The 21609-nt window shown below is 40.9% G+C and overlaps 1 protein-coding gene across 1 annotated transcript in view; it reads right to left on the minus strand.

Moving 5' to 3' along the window:
* MYO5A (myosin VA) overlaps positions 1–21609 on the minus strand; it is a 107246-nt gene that overhangs the window by 66782 nt on the left and 18855 nt on the right. The window contains exons 2-4 of the mRNA XM_066328452.1: positions 11120–11230; positions 9876–10047; positions 4746–4890 (exon numbers count right to left, since the gene is read on the minus strand). Of these exons, the coding sequence (XP_066184549.1) occupies positions 4746–4890; positions 9876–10047; positions 11120–11230 (428 nt within the window). The remainder of the gene's footprint in view (positions 1–4745; positions 4891–9875; positions 10048–11119; positions 11231–21609) is intronic.

Below are 21609 nucleotides of genomic sequence, written 5' to 3' on the forward strand. Positions count from 1 at the left end.
AATTCTGTTTGCAGAGGTTACTTTCAACTTAAGCAATGCTCGACAAGTTTACTACTTAATCAGAAGGAAATCTCAAAGTTAATTTATTAAATTGAATCTGCTGTATCTGCCATCAACCACAAGTAGGATGGAACAAATCAGACCAACAAAGTGCTGATAAAAAACATACATTATCTTAATTACTGCAATGTACTGTCAGTAGGCAGGGGAAAGAATCCTGTGAAAGAGTGATTTTTTTTCCCTAATAGTGTTGTTAGGAAACTGATAATCCCAAGTCTCATATATTAATGTAATTCTTAACAGTTTCAAGAGTATAATCATCAGCATCTTACTGCAAACCTTCAAGTTAAAAATGTATTGAATATTCTACTGAATATTACAAAGAAAATGAGCCACACCTGCTGACAGTTATGATTCCTACTGAAGTTGTAATTGAAAATAAAAGATAAAATGTTTGGCAACTGAAGCTTTGCTTCAATTTTCATAGTTACCACAGAGGGGTAACTGAAGACTGAACTTGGGTTTTATTAACAATTTGGAAACCCTGACACACAAAAGTGGCACACATTGCAGCCCAAAGGGTTCAACACATGCAAACACCCACCTGCTGACATTGAGGTTTGTATTTCTGGGACAAAAATATATTCTTCAATAATAATTTTCTTCCTTCTACATCACTCATCTGCCATAAACAGTCCCAAAGCTGTATATATTCACTGAAATGGAGTGAGCTATCCATGGCCAACACACTGCCATTGCTGAGGAGAGCCCTGTGAGTGCAGGTCCCAGCTTTTACCAGAAGCACAGCTTGGTAGAGCTCTAGCTACAGAACCAAACCACTCTGCACAAAAGCCACATGGGCACATCCCCAGCTGAATGAGCAGGCTCCCTACCACTGAGACACACAGGACAGAGCAGGAGATCTGCTCCAAACCCTCACATCTGTGGTCTGGAGGCTCACACAGCCCAAACCAATACAGTCACTGGTAAAGATGAAGCACTCAGAACCTCAAGACTAACACAATTTAAGTGCAGTTGTAAAACTAGATCATTGCTTTTTTTAGGCACAGCAGAGGAAAGTTGTCTGAAACAAAGCTGTCAGTCTGTGCAGAGGAGCAGCAGGAGATGGAGAGAGAAAAGGAAAAAGGTACAAAGACACAGATGACAAGGGAGGAAGAGAAGGGAAGGGGGCAAAGGAAAGAAATAATAATCCAAAATGAGATTAGTCTTAAGAGCTGTGCATGTTTTCCTGCACCACAAAGGACAAGAAGCTACCAAGCAAACAGTAACCCCTTACTGCACTGTTTGCTATGGATAAAGATGAGCCATGCTCCTTCCCACTAACCCTCCACTGCAAACTGGAGACAGAACTGCTGGAGGAAGAGGAAATAAAGAGGCTCAAACAGGCCCACCATTTCCCAGCAGGATGTACCCCATCATTTGGCTCCCACTAGGCAGGAAATGCCACATGCAAAGGTATCTTTATGTGCTGCTTTACACTGCAATTAACCCCAAGCAATTGCTGTGTATCATTTCTGGTGCACAAGCCATATCCATCCCTGTCACTCCAGTGGGCATTTTTGCACTGTATTTTTTCTGAAAACACAAGACAAATATTTAATCACTGGCTTTCCAGATTTCTGCCATGAGGCATTTTCTTTGGCTGAAAAAGGCTCCAGAGATCATTTAGTTAACCATGCACATGGATGGAATTTCTCAGCTGCAGCAGACGAAGCAATGAAGATGGAAGGAACAAACTCTAAATCACTAAATTATAAATTAACAAGAAGACCTACGGAGTAAATATTTAGAAGAACTCACTGAAGCCTTAAGGATAGGAGCATCATGACTAATTATTCCAGTGATCATTTAAACATGAAGTTTGGAAAAATCAGAAACAAGAGAAAAATAAATCTCACCAATTACACACATAAATGCAGATTAATGCCATGTGACTAGCTACTGCATGAATATGCAAGGCACTTATTAAAATGTTAATACAGCAGTCACAGACAATCTGATTTTAATTTTTAGTCAGCTGCAGAAATGTAAAACTGGAGTTCTTTTTCTCTAACTTCATAACTCGGAAGTAAAAGGCGATTTTTTTCAGAGTATAAAAAACATCACTGAAGTTAAAGGGTGGGATTTAGTAGTTGTAAGCAGCTATAGAAAACTAAATTACCAAAACTTGCAATGACAGAAAAAGTTCTTAAAAGCAACAAGCCAAAAAACCCCCAAACAAATAGAAAAGAAAATAAACATTGAAAAGCTAAACAATTAAAAGTGTTACTTCAGTGCAGAGAAATGTTTTTCAGTTGCATTGTGTGCCCAGATTTCATTTTGCAACTGTGAAAGTACTGTCAGTCATAAAAGAATAACAAATTGTTTATAACATAGACACATAAAGTAATTAATTAAATAACTCAGAAGATTTATTTAAGCTAATCTCAATAGTTATACAATTTCTCATAATTTGTTTCAAAAAGGAACTCCTACCACATCTTGTTTGTTGTTATTCAGGACAGCAGAATCGCCAGAGGGTGTAGTGAGAGCTGAAGAGCGGGTTCATTAAGACAAAAAGGAAAAGCCAAAGAGGAAACTCGAGCCAAAATCTCAGCCCCTCGAGTCTGCCCAACAGCAGAATGGTGGCAGACAGCTACCTTCATTGCACAGGCACTCAGAATGCAGGTGACCCAGCAATTTGACATTTCAGCACCAGTAAGAGGTAAGCCCATTTCAGTCATGGTGTACAGTCAGCCAGTCGAGAGAGATCCCTCTCCAACCTCTTACTTCCACTGGTTAATGTTAGGAACAAAAATTCTGTGAATTTGGATGACAGCCATCACTGACTAAAATATCAGACCACTGTACCAAGCCTTAGACATAAAATAAGGTTAATAATTTTTTATTTTGTACAGCTTTTACAAGAACCAAGTCTGTTTAAAACAACAGTGATGAAAAATACATGAAGATGTGACTATCGCAACACACAGTTTTGCCTTTGTATTTCCACACCAGATTATATGTCTATTTTCTGAGCAGAAAGAAAGGCAAATATCTCTGCCATTCAACAGTGTGGGTGTAGAGCTGTCCTGGTTTCAGCTGGAATAGAGGCAATTTTCCTCCTAGCAGCTGGTGCAGTGCTGCATTTTGGAGTAGTGAGAATAATGCTGACACCACAGTGACACCTTGGCTGGTGCTGAGCAGTGCTCACCTGCAGGCAGGGCCCTGGCAGGTTCTCCTGCTCTGGCAGTGAGCAGGTGCACAAAGAGCAGAGCCAGGACAGCTGACCCCAGCTGGCCAAGGGATTTTCCACACCAGGAACGTCATGCCCAGTACACAAACTGGGAGGAGTTGGCCGTGACGAGCTGATGGCTGCTTGGGGAATGGCTGGGCACGGCTCTGCCAGTGGTGAGCAATTTTATTGTGCATCACTTCTTTTCCTTGGGCCCTACTCTTCTGCCTTTCCTTCCTTTTCATTGTTATTATTTTTATTATTTTACTTTATTTCAATTATTAACCTGTTATTATCTCAACCCATGAGTTTGTCTTCCCCATCCCAGTGCAGGAGGGAGGGAGTAAGCAAGTGGCTGTATGGTACTGAGTTGCTGGCTGGAGTTCAAACAAGACAAGGGTATTTTTGAAACACTGGCTCTTTTGCAATTACCCTAAATCATGAAATGTTGCACTGAACTGTTTTCTTTTGAAATTATCTGTTGCCTGGGTACTGTGGATCACCATGTTCAGATGCGCACGAGACAAACATTTTATGCATTCTAGCTCTCATAAAGATTCTTAAATGAACAGATAGCTGGTTTCAAACATGAAGGTTTTATCATTTTCAACTCATTCTCCCCTTGCCTCCCTCACCTGCAGTATAGTTTAAGGGCCATCACAAATAATCCAGAGATCTTTCAATGTTTTACTTAATTTGACCATCAGCTGTATTACCAAAAAGGAAAACCAGACCAACAGCTTGAAGCTTACCAGGGAGCATCTTGTTAACCAAAGACCACACAGTAGCCCCAAACTTCTTTATCCTAGAAATGAAATATTTCAAAAGCCTCCCCCCAGCTGCAGGCTCTTGGGGCTAAGGGGAAGAAGTTGCTGATAGCCACTGCCCTTGGGTGACAAGTTCATTTTGATGCAACATGGAACAAAATGAGGATTTCCTGCACAGCTGTTGCAGTGTCCTCAGAGACTCAGTTTTCAGGCGCTCTGTGCAATCGTCCCTCTGCTCCCTCTTAATTCCAGTCAACAACAGCCACAGGCAGATTACGTAGCTGGGACATCAGTGACACGACCAGGAGCCTATAATAGCACTCCTAAGCCCAGCGACTTCTTTTCTCCTGTCAGTATCACATACAAACACACAACAGCCAAGAACCTGGTCCTTTTCTCTTTAATAATCCACCAACAACTAAAAAGTATCTCCTTATTTTGCTAATCAAATTTAAAAAACATAATCATATAAAGCACAGGGCTAATATTAGACCTAAATACTGATGAGATCTGTGGTAATTCCTGCTAAGCGTCAGTGGCCATGATCTCCACAGCATTTATAAAGCTTTACTGTTCACTAACTTAGGCAACTTTTCCCCTTGTGAAATGTACTAAAACACTGGATAAAAGACAGATATTGCAAAATATTTCACAAGCTATAAATTAAAGAGAAGAGCATCAGCCAGAAATTCTGTTTTATTCCTTTCAGAAAAACAGTGACTTCAAGACTCTGGTCTACAAACCTGGCCATCTGCTTGTATGCTTCTTCAGCCACTGCAAAGATATGTGGATCCATATCCCCCATATTTTGGCCACTGTAGGCATTGATGATATCTTCGCCATAGATAGGCAGCTGTTCATAAGGATTTATGGCCACTAAAACAATACCTACAAAGGAAATTAAACAAAAGGAATTATTAATAGTTGTTTTAAAATAAACCAAACCAAAAATGGTTTTAACATCAACTATTGTTCTAATCTTTCTAAAAATGTTAAAGAATGAGGATCTGATATTACTGACTTCAACAGATATTTATTCTGAATATAGTTCTGCACACACAAAGTGACACGAGTTTACTTCTACCTTGCTCTGGTAAACATATCAGGGACAACTTTTCACCTTTTCTTTCTACCTGCCTTTTCTAAAGCTAGCATGCAAACTTAAAGAGATTCAGAATGAATTTCAGACTTGAAATACTGTTCAGTGCAGTAAACCAATGAATGGGAATTGGACTTCCCTGTGTTTTACTCTGAATTACAAGTGAAACTGTAATTTATGAAGTATAACTACTGGGTGGTCTCACTGACTGCCAGTTTGGGTATGTGCAGCATGTTAACCCTTCAGCTGTTGTGAGAGAATAACATCTTCAGTTTTTGTAATAAGCAATTATGCATAGACACAGTAATTTGGATTCCAGGGCATCTCTGCCAATCAGGCAGGACAACCTCCTGGTCAAAGGCATCAGAAAAACAAACAGTAGACATATTTCACAGGGCTGAACAGAGCAGCACCCAGTCATGTCAGGAAATCAGGCAATTATAGCTCTAGAAAGCATCAGAACAACCTCATCTGATACATGTGAGAATGCACTTACACCTCCCATTTTCTAGTTTTTCCATACTAATTAAACACATCTGGTTTTTTTAATACCACTCATCACTACAGCAGTTCTAAATTCATGCCATTCTTTCACTCTCCCTGCACAGGAAAACTTAAGTCCCACTCTTTACAAACTTCCTTGCCACAAATAGTGATACCTCATATGTTTTTGGGACAATTCTCTTTTTCATGAGAAATGAGGATTGCTCTACCCACAGGGATAATCTGACAAAGATTCCTTATAACTTTCTCTCCTGCAGCATTTACAACAGGTAGGGAAAGTTTATTAGCTCTGTGCAGGGGTGGAAACACTGAACAGTGAGACCCAGCTGTGACAGGCACATTGTGCCCCCTTGACATGGCAAGTCCTCCTCACCTCGACAAGAAGAGAAGGGAAAAAAAGAACCCCTCTAATTTTAACTCTGGATATTTTAAAAACAGAATTTCTTCTTCTGTGTATGCATTTTGGTGCCTAAGTGTGCCAATGCAGTTGCAGATGACTGCACAGTGACTACACCAAGCATGCTTGGACAACCCATCCCTGAAGAACCTGCCCCAGAAGGGTTTCCATAGCACTCAACTTGCTCCTAAATTTACTCAGAAATTCACTCTTACACACAGAGAATTCCTCAGTGCCGATCCCAGCCCTCTGCTCTGTGCAGATTACAGTGTTGTGATGTCTATCTAAGAAATTTTCCACGGAAAAAGCTAGCAGAAGGGAAATGAAAGCATCTACAGTCTGGCACTGCTGCTGGGAGCATCAACCAGTTTTTAAACCCTTTTATGCATCTATAGATCAAGCATAAACCATAGCAAAAACATGAAAGGACAGTATGTTTTAGGGGGAGATCTGAGAGACCTTGATCTATTTCCTCAAACGCACAGCAAGTTTTATGTCTGACACGCCCATGTGAGCAGAGTTGGTGTTTTTCCATCAGCCATGACTTCACTGGAATGACTCAGGAGCGCCAGTGAAAAACCTCTATAAACATTTATGCCAAGTTCTAATGCTGTAAGGATGAACTAAAAAATAAGAGTGGGGGTTAGGGACAGGAAGAGACCTCAGTACTACAAGACTCAAGGACTATTTTGTGTGTCACATTTTAACATCTGCCCTTAGAAAAAGTAGTAAAAAGTGAAATACAGTCTACAGAAACCACAGCTGAGCCTCTCAGGCTTGCAAGTCTCATCAAAGAGACATTACAAAAATCTGTGTGAGACTTCCGATAAATCCCTCCTGCTTTTGGTTATGCTGGCAAAAATAAACCCTTGAATTGGGAACAAGCAGCCCCGTGACAAGTCTCCAGCATATTAAAACACTTAACTTCAGTAGCAATCTGTAAAATCTACAAGCAACTACCATCTGGAAATAACCAAAACAAGTGAGTTAGGAATTTTTTGCTTTCTGTAGAACTTTAAAATCAGTCTGCCTCTCAGGGCTATAATCCAGATTAATTTACATATATCTTCTCTTTATCTCTGCTAAATCATATTGCTATTTTAAGAAATACAGCCTTTCCTAATCAGATTCATGTGTGGTTTTGTTCTTACAACTCCATTAAGTTGAACATTGGCTACTCTTTGTGCCAATCTTTTTTATATATGCCCAAAGTAAGCTTATCTAATTCTTTTATCTTGAACATACTCACCCATCTGTGGCAAAATTGGACATAAACGTAAGTAATTTACTAGTTCAAACTAAAGTTTGCTCTCCTGCATAGCAGGCAGTACTTTTTACTAATCTGAACTAACCAGCAAGATTCACTGAGTTTTCATCACAGCTGTAGCAGTTTTTCCATGTAAGCATTCAAATTTTCCTCTGTAACTTTTCAACTTCCTTCATTAATTCCTCATTCATGTTTCCAAGAGTAAAGCACAGTTATAAATCACCTCTGAATTGCTGGTGAAAGGCTGACTTGAAATTAGGAAATCAGGAGGTTTTCCGTTTAAAAGTCTGAATTACTTCAAAGTGAAATTTTAAAGAATTTAATATCCATTTGACATATACACACTAAGACAGCATGGTTGAATTCATTTTTATGGCCCTGGACAACTCTCCATCCATGTGTTCCTGTTCTAGTTCTACTGTTGAGAATACTGTTACTGTGATTCTCTTGATGGAGTGAAGTGGTTTTAGTCTCCTTTGGGCTGCATGAACTGGGTTAGCTCAAAGCACCTTCACAGGCTATTTAAACTAACCTGGCTAACGTGAGAGTCACATCAAGGAGGCAAATGCAGCCCCTCTGAGACCGAGCTCCAAGGCAATCATCTTTGAAGAAGGGAAGTAACCTGCAGCAGGATGGGAACTAATGGAGAAGTCTGAAGGGTGGATGTCTGTGACCAAAGGATCAGGTTTTTAGAGGCTGACAAGCCAACTCTTTTTGCTCAGCCTGTAACACAACACACCTGCCTACACCCCCAGTGAATAAACCACTGCACATTCCTCAATAGCACTGAACCTCCAACACCTCCTTGTCTCTGAGCACCAGGAACCCCACACTACTGGACTCACACATTTCTGAAAAACATACAAGCAGATCCCAGACTCACTTGGGTCTTGTCTGGAAGCAATCCAGCCAATCCAGCTCTGCCATCTTTGGCAGACCCAGCCATGGAGAGCTAAAGGCCTCCCAGCCCTGTGAGAAATGATAAAACCAGCCAAAACCACAACTACAGCTGCACTGGGGAATACTTGAAACATGTCTTTTTCATGCTCTCCCAAACACAGCAAAACACAACCAGAAGACAACACGTTCCTTTTGAAAGCCTCTTGAATGCTGCTCAACCCAGAGCCTGTCTGCAAGCAGCCAGGACACAGCCTGGACAGGCCCATGGGAGGGGTATGGTGGTGTTAGGAGACCACAAAATTGAGACTGAAAACCCCTTATAAGCTCAGGCCATGAGACTCTAGTTGCACAAAAGCCCTTCCACACCAGAGCTTTGCCAAGGGGGTACTTGGGAAAGAAACACAGATTATGTCCATAGTGGGGGAACTGAGGTGGTTTCCCAGTGGTGGGACCACAACATGCATCCTCAGCAGGGGCTGCCCAGAGAGGCATCACTGGAGGTACTCAAAAACCCAGACACTTTAACTGGTCCAAGCACTGAGCAACCTGATCTAGTCAGACTTGTTTTAAGTAGGAAGCTCCACTGAAGACTTCCAGAGGTGTCTTCCAACCCAAATTATTCTGTGCTCCCACTGCATGACTGGATGAGATGTAGTGTGAATCATCACCCACTCCTATGTGGAATGAAGTCTGGCTGCAAGCAGGGGGTGGCAAAGTCTGATCTAGTCCCCTGTGGTCTGGTCACTGCTGAGAGCAAGACTGGGAACAGAAGTGCTCTGCTGAGCATCTGCAGATTAGGAGCAGCCAGAGTGAGCAAAATGTGGCAGGATGTTAATGCCTCCATCTGTCCATCACACGTTTAATGAGCTGCTTGTCTTACTGAAAAGTTATGTTAAAAGCTAGCAGTGTATTTTGACTAAACACTGAGATTCAAAAGAAATATATGCACACATAGATAAAACAGCCCAGAAGCATCAAATCTAAATTTTAGGCCTAAACTACTTCACAATGTTTATTTCTAAAACAGACCATTCAGTTGCAGTTTTGCACTTATGACAAAGTGATTATTTAAGAAACTTTCCTCCATTCTGGCCATCTGAAAATACCACAGGCAATTACAAGTTTAGGTAACCTCTGCTGTGAGTTAAGTGTTATTTTTAAAACCAAGATTGATTGTAACTGTAATAAGACAAGCACTGGCTCATGAACTGTTACAAATTCACTTCTGTAGTTGCCCTAATGGGAAAGCACGAAAAAGAAAATAAACTGATGTCTTCCAAAAGAGATGGAGGAGCTCAATGAAGAAGTAGGGAATTATAGGTGGGTAATAAATCCACCAAAGAGCAAGACCAGCTCCTGCATCTGCAGTGTGTGAGCCTCCTCCCACCCACCCCAACCTGAGCAAGCCTACGGAGCACACCAACCAGACAGGAATCCCACTGGGAAGCAAAAACTGCTGAATACACATTTTATTAACAGAGTCCATTGGGGAGCTAGAGGAACACACAGTGAAGTCAATTTTCTCCGAACTTCAATATTCTCAAGTCTATTAATGACCACAAACACAGTGATTTCCCTAAGAATAATCCAGCACGCCCTATCACTAAATGATTTTAAGTTGAAGGCAGATGTATCAACAGACAGCTTTCCTTTTCCTGTTTAGGGCATTCTCTGTAAAGATTGCTCTCTGCAAAGCCAGTACTTGCCACAATAGGTATAGATGAGTTTGGAGTCAATGAAGCGAACTTTGAGGTTGTGCAGGACAGCAGGCTCGTGGAGATAACTGAGGGCTGTGAGGTCATTTTCACCAACCAGGATGTCGGGGTTCCGCAAGGGCGGGAGCTCTTTCGTCTTCGGGTCGAGGCTGTACTCTAGGTCCTGAAAATCAAATGGACACTCCTCAAAGAACTACTGTTTAGGTTTCCTCACTCCGTAGCTCCAACCGTTCTTCCCAGTAAAACATGCCCAAGGTAAAAAAACACACTGCAAGATTTCAGTTCTCTGGTGATTTGAGTTAGAGGTTCTTTCTCCAAAAATGACATGTAAAATTTTCCAAAGGGGTTTTCTATCTGTACAACAGCCAACTGTATAGAGATATCATCTTTTTAGACTATTACTTAAGCAAAGCCTATGCTTTTGCTGCCATATCTTTTTATTAGATAAGCCAAAATACACTATATCATAAATCTAACCAGCTTTTCCCTACTGTTTTCCTCTTGAGTGGAACAGGCAGGGGAAGAAGATTCCCATCAATCTATAGCCAGCATCAAACATGGTAACACAACATGGGAAGACTGGCAGAACACCATGAAGAACATAAACACTGGAAAAAATGCTACTCAGAACTTTTTTCAGATATAAATTCATCTCTAATATAGATGTCTTAATTGCATATGTCTAGAGCTAAAATCACTTTATTTACCTGCTATTTCCATGAAAAAACCCACCTAAAAGGATGTGAGCTGTACATGGACGTCATCATTTCTCAACACAGTGCGCAGCATCTTCTTTGTAATGCCTTTAATCCTTGCCTTTTTTTATCTTTATTTTCTGCTGGTTATGCTCAACTTAAAAGTCACAGTTCTTTCTCTGCAACACTGTTCTCCTAGCAACCCTGTCTCCCTGGAATAGCAAACCAGGGCTATACGTTTAATGGCATAAGTAGAAAAAGATGACGCAACTGAACATAAGAGACAGTGGATAAAAGCAACTCCTTTTTAATTTATTTTAAAAACAAGGTAAAATTGATTTTTGTAACTAAACAGTAAAATTTATCACACACACGCAAAAAAAAAAAAAAAAAAAAAAAAGCTGCAGAAAGTGAGTGGACAAAGCCAATAGCACACACCTAAATACAGATATATTTTGACAGCAGAGCTTCCTGCAATAGATACATCAGACTCTGGTTGAGAACAAGAACTATCAGGTTACAAACAATGCACAGACTTACCTTGCCCTCTTCAAGTCGAAGCTGGAGGACTTTATCTCCAGGTTTATAATCCTTGAGAAGTTCTGCTGACTTCCAGACCTCCTCTGGATCAGGGATCCAAACCCTGGCATACTGCAGTACAACAACAAGAGCAAAAGATCAGTGAGCTTTGGCTGCACTATATTTGAATCACTGAAATAAATGACATTTATTTTTCTTCTTTTTTAAATACATGTTTAACAGACAAACCCTTAAGCAAGAGGCGAGTTAATTAGTACATCTGAGGTGAATAACCTGTTCTATTGATAAAAGGCTACACAAGCATAATTTTATTGCCTACATACAGAGAAAAAGGCATTTCCTATGCAGAAGGTATTCCAAGATACACATTCAATGCTGAAAATCTACAAAGCAAAAAAAAAAAAAAAAAAAAAAATCATCACTTTCAGAAAGATTCAAAAATTTGGCTATCCAAAAAATTATGTGGAGTAACTCTTCTGAGTAGGATCTAAATGCATTTGTAGCATAATATTACAGAGCCATTTTTGTCTTCTTTTTCCCCAAAGAGAATACTTTGGCCCATCTGTGTTAATTTAGGAAAAGCTGCTAGATCAAGTGTTAAAAGCTCTTTCCTTTGTAGTTACAAACAGAGCTAGTTTAAAATTGATTATACCCAGAATGCCAAAAGAAAAAAATGAAAACATTTGGTTGAAAAAGTCTCCAGATAAAAGAAAAAACCCAACAATCCAGATTCCCATTAATGACCATTTTCATACAAACCTTATTCACAAAAGTGACCCAGTGCAAACATATGATTTGTTTTCAAAAACAGCAAGATATTAATATTTTTCAATGAGTGAAGATACAATTGTTACCTCATAATCAAGAATCAATTAAAGACCTATGGAAACCAGCTGGTTACCTATACAGTCACATGGGCATGCAAACACATGCACGTATGAAAACAGCCCAAGGAGAACAAGGAAAAGGCTGTGACATTTTTAATAAGTTAAAGTTCCTGAACCAATGTTCTCTCAATGCCTAGAGAGCACTGAGATCACACCACACCCACCACCTTTGCAAACAAAGCAGCTTCTTGGCTCTGGAGGTGCATTCACACACCTCATTGCAAAACATTCTCAGTGCACTAACTTATTTCAAAATAACTATAATGTACTTGTCAAAGCATGGCATTTGATGGCAGAGAAAACTGTATTTGGTCATACAGCTTCACCACCTAATCTTACACAACTTATTTTTTTATAGCTTCCTCTGCTGCAAAGGATGATGAAGGGTTTTTTTCCCCCCACTTATTAACCCAGTTTTCCCACTAAAATTACAAACTGCTTGTTTCTGCTAGGGAGTTTCTGAAAGATTTCATGAAAATCTTCCTATTGCTGTCTTATTGCAAGACAGGGCATGATAAAATGATAAAAGGAGCAGCAGTTTGGGGAGTGAGACCCATGAAGCCCCAGCAGAGGGAAGTGCACCTGCCCAGCTGGAGGCTCAGTGCCTGCAATGATTTTGAACTTCAGGATGTAATTTGTTTCCCATACCTGTGATGATCCTTAGGAACACTGCACATGAGTAATTTACAACAACCTTTTAAGTCAATGGCTTGTACCCTTAACACATGGCAGCCTTTAAAGCACTGCCTTCATCCTGAGACTCTCGAAAAGCTTATGCCGCACACGTAAACCAAGTGAAAGGAGAAAGATAATGAAATAAGTAAATAAACTGTCACTTTCATCATTCCCACTACACAGGCATGTCACGCTCCCACACCTGGCCCTTCTCCATCATCACTGGGTGTTACTGCCAGCTCTAAGAATTTACTTTACACAAAGAAGCTTTGCTCTTTGTAGTCAATTTGTGCTTGTGTGGCATCTTTTTTTTCTTTGAGCTTTGTTAATTTCATATGTATTTGCTAGTGTTTTCAGTGCAAAAGTGCTGCATTACTTTATTATTGTATAGTCTTTTCCCCACTCCCCAAGAGACAAATTATTTGAAAAATGAAAGATGCCTAAAACAATTCTTCAGCACATGCTCCTGTTAATCACAGAGCACTGTATGTAACAACAGAGGGAAGTAGCAGCAGAGGGCATGGTCTGGGCACTTGGAGAAGTTGTTTTCAGCCCTTCTGTACCCCCAATTCACAAAGCAAGGAACTTTGAAGTGAAATGAAGGTCTGTGCTAACAAGAGTATGTGCCATGCAAGCACAAACCCACAGAAATCACATAATAAGTCCAAAATAATTAAACAGGACTTGACAGTAGAGATGCCACATTACAGTCAAGTAGTATGCTAAGGAACAATGTTTTTTTTCCTTCCCACTTGGTTTGAAGCAAAAAAACTCTGTAAAACTTCATAAATCATAAACTCATGATTTCATATAATAGTAATTTTAAGTCACAATTTCACATCGTAATTTGAAATCCTAAAATCAGTAACTCATAAGACCCATATATCCAAACACAGCACAATACATGTGTTCTCAGAATTCTTTTATTAAAAAAACCCCAACCAATTAACCAAAAGGCTAAAAAACAAAAACCCTGCCAGCAATCAGGGATTCTTCAGTTTAACAAAAGATGGTCCAGCACCAGACACAGCTGAAGACTAAACGCATATCACACTTTGACGAGATTCCACCCTCAAGATGCAGCAGAAGTTCCCCATCCCCAATATTTCTGATAGGATATTCCTTTCAAGGAATTAACAGAAAGCAAAGTAAATGTGAAAGAGGAAAGCATTTAAATGTTGCCTAGACAAAGGGAGCAGCAGGCTGGTTTCCTTTAGGCTACACAAAGAAATGTTTCCTGACCTAAGAAAGGCAGCAGCCTCAAAGACAAATGCTGAGAAGCTGAAGCAGCAAATGCTGTGTAGCAGTTTCTAACAGTGTGATCTATGGCAGCATGAAATTGGCATCTTTAATTTATCCACCTAAAACTGTATGTTTTCTACCGTCTAGAGAAGGCAAAGAGAAAGCAGAAAACAGATCACCATAGAAACTGAGCTACTCCAGCCAGCAAACCCTCCATGACATAACCCTACAGATATTAAAGCCATCCTATGAGGGCTAGGCTGCAGCTTTTCATCTCCAGCACCAGTGCCCAGCCTTAAATCCCTGCCAAAGGAAACACCTGGTGAAAGGAATGGGTGGGAGGAAAGAGAGAGATGTTCCTAATTATAAGTACTGAATCATCTCACAACATTGTCACCTCATTAACTTAGCAGAATGGTCTGCAAAATCAGATTTTCAGGCTTTTATATAATCAGTTAATACTAAAATTCCATTGCTGCCTAGCCTTTACTGGGATCCAACCCTACAGAAGAAAACAAAGCACCAACACTGGTAGAAACAGGACCAAGGCCTCTCTTGGGAAATTACTCTGATATCTGCTATTCATCCCTCTTTATTTACTAGTATATAAAGTAGAGTTTATGACATTAGGATAAGGGTAAAATAAGATAAACTTCTAGAGCCACTGATTTACAAATCACCTTCTAAAAAGGGAAGAAAATTCTAGTTTAAAAATGACTATCCTGTCTAAAATTCTAGCACTGAAATGACAATATAAATTACAGCAAGAATCAAATGAACTTTAGTTTAATCATCCTAATTATGATCCATGAATACATTACTCTCTGTAGTAGTTCAAGGCAAAATTTGAACCACCAAAATAAAACCTGTCAGTGGGGCACAAGAACGACTTACTCAAGGAAAGGTCAAGAAATAAAATTCTAGATGAATATTGCTACCTTTCATGTCAGCTCAAGCTTACCACTAGTGTCACTTGCACTTTATACTTCAGTACTGATCTGGCTCAAACAAATGAGCTTTGCTATCCTTCCTCTGTGGGTGTGACTCTGCCTCAACACTGATGACTTCCCCTCCTCACTGGAGGTGTAGGACTGGGAGAGGCGTGGGGAGGACACTCAGCACATCCTCCCACCTACAGCAAAGGGTCCTCCAGGCCAGCACCTGCAGGACCACGGCTCCACCTAGACTAGTCTGAAAGTCAGAATGAAAACAGAAGGGATACCAAGGAGATGTCCTGGAATTCATAAATAATTAAAGGCATAATGACAGGACTATTTCAGCTCTCAGTTTCCAGCCTAGACTCTCTTCCAGCTTCAGCAGACCAACATACCAAAAACAGCATCTCTAAAATCCTGTGGAAGTGTGGAGTGCTGTACTTTGTTCAAGGAAGGACAAGCTGGGCAGTGGTTTATAGACATTTACAGATCAACTCTGAAAGAGATCACAGCAGAAAACAAACACAGAAGATTTCACATCTTACCGGTGGGTCAGAAGGTTGGTTGGATTCCTACAATTTTACATAATAAGAAAATATAATAGAAAATCCGAGTATTCTGTCATACCTCGTGGTTTCATCTTAGATCACATGAAGAAATCAGCAGACTATAACAATTATCTATCAAATGAGACCATATGACTCACAAAGCCTCTCATCTGAGACATTAACCTCTTGAAGCACTAATTGACATTGCTGACAAAACGGAATTAGCAATGCAAGCGGCTCAGCAGTCTCGTCAGCAGGCAAATAGTTTTCTACTTCCATTGCACAATCACAAACACAGAAGGAGATACAGCTATCTTCCCAGCTCAACAGCTCTTTGGCTAAGAGCTGCAAGAGTTCATTAAATGATCTCTATCCTAGAAGGAAAAAGGAAATTTCAACTCAGAGAAAGCTGTCCCAAGTTTCTCAGCACAACCTACACATACAAGTGAACTGCTATGATTTTCACTGCAGCAGAGATCATCTCTTTTTTTATTTACAGACAGCCTCAAAACCCACAGTCTTTCACATGTTAACCATGAAAAGAAATATGAGAGACATTGCCCCCCTCCCTTTCAAGACTGACCTTGGGTCTGGGTAGGAATAAAGCAGCTCATTTATGTCTGGATCAAAGAGACACCGTCAATTCTGACAGCACTAGCTGAGGGAGCCAGTGCAACAGCAACAGCTGGTGAAAGTCGAAGCCAAATTTCACCAAAATTATTCAATGTGAACTTGTTGCTGACTGAACATGGCCACCTGGAGAGAGCAGGCTGCACTGTCAGGCAGGAAAAAGTCTCTGCTAGTAAGGCATAACAATAAACAGAGCACAAAGTCATCAAAGCTCACACTGCAGAAGTGTTGAACTGATCTTGGCAAAATGCAAAGTTATTACAAAAAGATTTCTGAGCTCTGGGATTTCCTTGCCTGGGGTTGCTCTGAAAACACAATTCAGTGCTATTAGAACAATTTCCTTTCAGCTTTGTATTTTCCCTTACGCTTGGCTCACAGTGCCACCACCAAAGATAATAACAGTCTAGAATAACTCGGAGTCTAGAAATACTTGAAACAGCAGAGTTTAGTTTTTATAAGCTCTACACAAGCAGATCAAGAGCCAGCTGAGTAACAGGCAAACACAAGCCTTAACTTGACCAGTCTGGATCTCCCACAAAGAGATCACCATCACTCACACAGGAGGCAGGAGCAGGTCCTGTTTCTTCCACTGCTGAAACCACCACAGTTTGTGCCAGCCATCCTGTGATCCAGGGGCAGTCCCAAAGACACACTGCACTCCTGTTATCAGAGTGCTGCTGCTCCCTGCACTCTGAAAAGTCAGGACTTTTTTCTCACAAAAACACCAATTGACCAGGAAGGATTGGAAAGTAGAGCATCTCCATGATAAGTGGTCTGCTGCAAAGCCTCTGACCAACTCATCTTAATTCTTCTTGGAGTCAGAGGGAAACAGAATCACTAATTCTGGGAAAAAAAAAAAATCCAAACAGAAATTACAGTTTTCTTAAAGGCAGCAGCACTCTTTGGGCGTGGAGCATATTTTCTGTCTTGTTGCTCAGCAACAGCCATTTATAAACATCTTGTAGATTTTAAGGCCATATATTTAGGAAGAAAAAAAAATTAGAAGAAATTTATATCATGATGTACAGTAGGAGAACTATAAGTGACAATTTGTATTAATGTTTTATCTGGACAGCAATCCCACATAGTTAGTTGACCTCACAGGAAGATCAAAAGCCCTGTGTTACCCTGTCCCATGGGAATTCCCTGACCAGCCACAAGCAGAGCTCCCAAACAGTATCCAGGGGACAGCAGTGACCCAGGCTCTGAGTACCCCCTAGGATATCATCACTATGAGTTTGCCTACCAGTGATATTGGGTCTGCAAACCTGGCTCCCAGTTGTGCAGGTGAGGCACTGCATCCTTCAGCATGCACAAGGAAATTCCTTGAATCACAGCTCAGTGAGAAAAAGTACTTGAGTATTTCATCTACTCTATAAATATCCACTACATTTGAGTCATAAGGATACAAAAGCTTACCCCTCCTCCCCCCTTCTTTTAAGCATTTTTACAGGGTATTCTTTGTATCTAGGGCCTGGGGGCTCGCAACAACAAAAGCAGCTTCTATGTCGTTTGTCAAACATGCCTCGATTGTACAAGGTACAATCAAAAACTATCAGCGCCCCACACAGATTCACTGCAGCAAGATCTGTATTGTCAGCCACTGGAAAAAATGTCCATTGACTTACACTTAGCTGAAACTTTACCTTATTTCAAAGGGATGCAAAAAAAGCTAAATCCTAAACACAGGATATCTACATACACTGAAATTCAGAGCAAATTACCACCCTGCAAATCTACACCTTGGGCCCGACATCAAGGCCAAAAACTGCAGTTTTACTTTAAACTAGCAAATCTATCCAAGAAGAGTCATATTCCAAGGTTGTAACAGGTACGATGGTCCTACGAAACATTTTTAAGAAGTTAAAACACATGAAATGTTTAAAAGTTGAGCATTTTCTACACCTTTAAAAACACAGCTTTCTACATTTTATGCTGACTGTACTTGACTTTCCCTTCAAAATGTTGTCCAGAGGGAGAGATGTGGTTTATAATCAGCTGTTATTAACCCAGACAATATCTCAGCTATCAAAATGCTGCCCATTCACCCCCCAAGCTGCTGCCTGCGGGAAGAGCTCTTGCTGGCTCCTGCTGCCCTTCACAGATGCCCTTTCACAGGCTCCTCTCCACCCTCCCCAAGCAGGCAGCCATCCCCAGCCAGTGGCCAGGGCTACATCTGGCACTCTGTAACTCACTGGGCATGTGATGCCAGCAGCACCCACTGCTGAAACCCACCGGGCAGCAACACTGCCTGGGCTTTGCCTTCATGGTGCTTCTGGAGAGGGCTTAACCAAGGCTGTGTGATCAATTACAGAAGAACGAGAGATGGTTCACAATCTGGCCTGGCCAGTCGGTTCAAAGAGAAGCACAGCTACACCCTTCCTTATGTCCCTGCCACAGCCATGAGCCCATGTGGCATGGGATGGCAGAGAGTGATGCTCCTGCACCGCTGGCCTGAGCCTCCCCACCTGCCCACAGGATGCCTCTTTCTCCACCAGTCACCAGCAAACCTGCAGTGTAGTAACTCACCAAACACCCTCAGTGAAACAGCAGCACTGCTATTTTATCCCATGCAGTATGCTAGCCCCATTTAATTCAGTATGCTTCTCAAAAAGATAAAAGTTCATTTAAAGTAAACCAGGCTTAAAAATGCATATTCACAGAAACAGCAATGCTGAAGAAAATTTTGTGTTTGAAAGAGTTTTGACTTCTAGACCTGTCAAAGGAATGAAAGCAGCTCTGAAGAATCTTCAGAAAACATGGCAGTAACAGTGAGATCAAACCCACCAATGCTCTGGACGCTGCTTGAGACACAAAACAGCTGAATAACCACAATAAGATCTGCACAAACATCGAGCAGAAGTGTGACGCCTACCTCAGACTGAGAGACAGGAAAATATTCTGACTCATGTAAAATTTCATTTGGGGTCATACCCACACAGAGAAGCAAACACTGTATTGCACTTCGATCCATACCACCAGAATGAAGGCCAACAAGGAATTATATGCTAGAGATTTCAGAAAGTAGTTAATTATACGTCTGCCTTAAAACTCACAATTCATCCAACCTGAAAAACATGCTACAAGAATTGTACAAGAATGGCCACAAAAGAATTAAGGGCAAATGAAACAACTGCAGCTACCCAGAATATTCAGCTGATGAGACATGTTGCACTGAAGAAACAGCATTAGGAAAAGGATGCATGATTTCATGTTTATGTGCTTACAGTGAATGCTCCAATTTAAAAACTTTAAAATAGCCTGCAACTAAAAACACAAACAAATATTCAAAACAATTAACTGCATGGGTGTCTGAATTTAAGATTCAAGAACACTAACACTGTAAGGGCAAATAAAACAGGTGGCTGCAGGATTTTGTTTCAACATCAAGATGATGCAAGCCATAATATAGACTTGACAGCATAAATGCAGTAACATACATAACTTCCAGAGCTCTGATACAAATCCAGTCCAGATCCTTCCGTATTTCTCATGCTGATGTCACACAATGAAATGCTGATTTTACTTCGTCAAGTTCTCAGATGGATTTAAGATCTTACAGAACCTTTCCACAATTATTTTCCCCAAAGTTTCTAGAAACCTTAGGGACGGGAGACAGAATCCCTGCTAACATCTCGCAGCCAGCCCCAGTTTATTGGGTGGGAAGGGGCTGGGTGCTCCTGCCTCACACACACAACAGGAGGAAGCCTTCACTGTGTGTCTGCCAGCACAGAGCCATCTGCAGTGCTGCCATCAGATTATCTGCTGTGTCCAGTACTTACTTATGCAGGATGGGAAAATAAAGGGCTGTACTGATCAGACAGACGCACTGCACCGTGCCGTGCCACAGCACTGGAGTTTGGAACAAGAACTTACTGAGAAAGAGGTAGTACTAGAGGAGGAGCCATAACTGCTCACCTAGCTCACAGAGATCAAATAAGGCTACATTTTCTGCTATCTGTAGAACATCTGGAGCATGGACAATTGCTGACTTAACTGTGAAAGTTTCATTTAAAAGTTAAAAATTAAAGGAAATATATTCGAGAGTAGATAAGGCTGTACTATTCTGAATGTCCTTCTGTAAAGTTGAGCTCGAGTCCAAAAGGACCATCTTGTTTTTACTTAACCCTAGCCCCCCAAAAAGCCACATTTAAAGTAAAACACCAAACTGAGGTTTTAAAAAGCAAAGATTATTTGAGTATTTTTCATTAGGCCAACACAGGAACCCCAGCTGAGATGTAGTTGGATCATTAAAACAGAGCTTTTACTGACTTAGCTTGAGTTATCCAAAGAGAACCAGTTTTACTCCGCTAACACAGAGTGTAGCTGTCATCATGGGCCAGTGCACACCACAGACACCTTTCTGCTCTACTACAACAGCAAACTGACACCAGTGAAGCACATCTAATGAAGCACATCATATTTAGTTCCACCAGTTTTTCATGAGACATTAACAGTAATTTACAGCAAATCCCCACACAAGGAAACCAGAGTGACCTGATATGAATGACCTGGCAAACTCAAACTCAAACTCAAACTCAAACTCAAACTCAAACTCAAACTCAAACTCAAAACCAGCGAGCAGAGTCAAACCTCCTCAAGAGCTGCCCCTCCTCCATAAGAACTGGGGGAAGCTGTGAAAGCAGAACTGGGGTTGGTGGCCACAGAGCCTCTCTCAAGAACTCCCCAGCAAGAGCAGAAGCCATTTCTTCCCCTGGACTGTCCGCCCTGCCCTCGCCAGCTCCATGAGAGGGCACAGGGAGGTGCAGGGGGCTGTGAGCATCCTGGCCCCAGTGCCCCAGCAGCATCCCACCAGTGCAGGGCAAACCTCACCAGGCACAGCAGGATATGGGAAACCTCTGTGCTGCAGAGAGAAGGGAAATTACACCCTGCCACACTAGCTGAAGCACATTTTCAAGTGTACCACATTTAGCCTTAGAGAAACTATTCCACTGCTCTTCTCTACAAACTATTTCACTGCTCTTCTCTACAAGTGTTTTCTCTTTGATTGTGTGCAAAAAGTTCAAATCAGCTTTTCTGATACGTGAGACTGTCACAAGGAGTAAGTGCACTTGGACATGAAATTCTAACGACTTCTGCAATTGCTTCTCCCCTTGTTAGATTTTTTCCCAAGTGAAACAATCTCCTAAACAATGAATTTAATGTCTGGCATGTTTGAAATAGTCATGTATGTATCTCCAAGATCATAAATCCAAACTCAACTTAAATGCTTATTAATAAACTCTTATATTGTAATATTATGATACTAGTAAGCACTTACATGCTTAGCTACACAGACCCATATGCCTATGTTAAAACCAAGATAACAATTGAACATATTCTACTTACTTTAACATACATATAGTCTAAAACTTCTATTTCCATCCCATATCTCCTGCGATAGAAACTTTCAGAGGCAGCTGGTGTTTCCTTTCCAGGCAAAATAGGCTCAATCTCCAGGGAACAAATTTCCATCTCTCTTGTGTTGGTGTATACTAACTCATAAGGCAACTTGGGAATCTCTCGCTCTAGTTTCCTCAGCAAAACAACTGAGGTCATCTGCTTTAAAGATA

This window comes from Sylvia atricapilla, chromosome 13 (assembly GCF_009819655.1).
Source record: "Sylvia atricapilla isolate bSylAtr1 chromosome 13, bSylAtr1.pri, whole genome shotgun sequence".
Lineage (NCBI taxonomy): Eukaryota > Metazoa > Chordata > Aves > Passeriformes > Sylviidae > Sylvia > Sylvia atricapilla.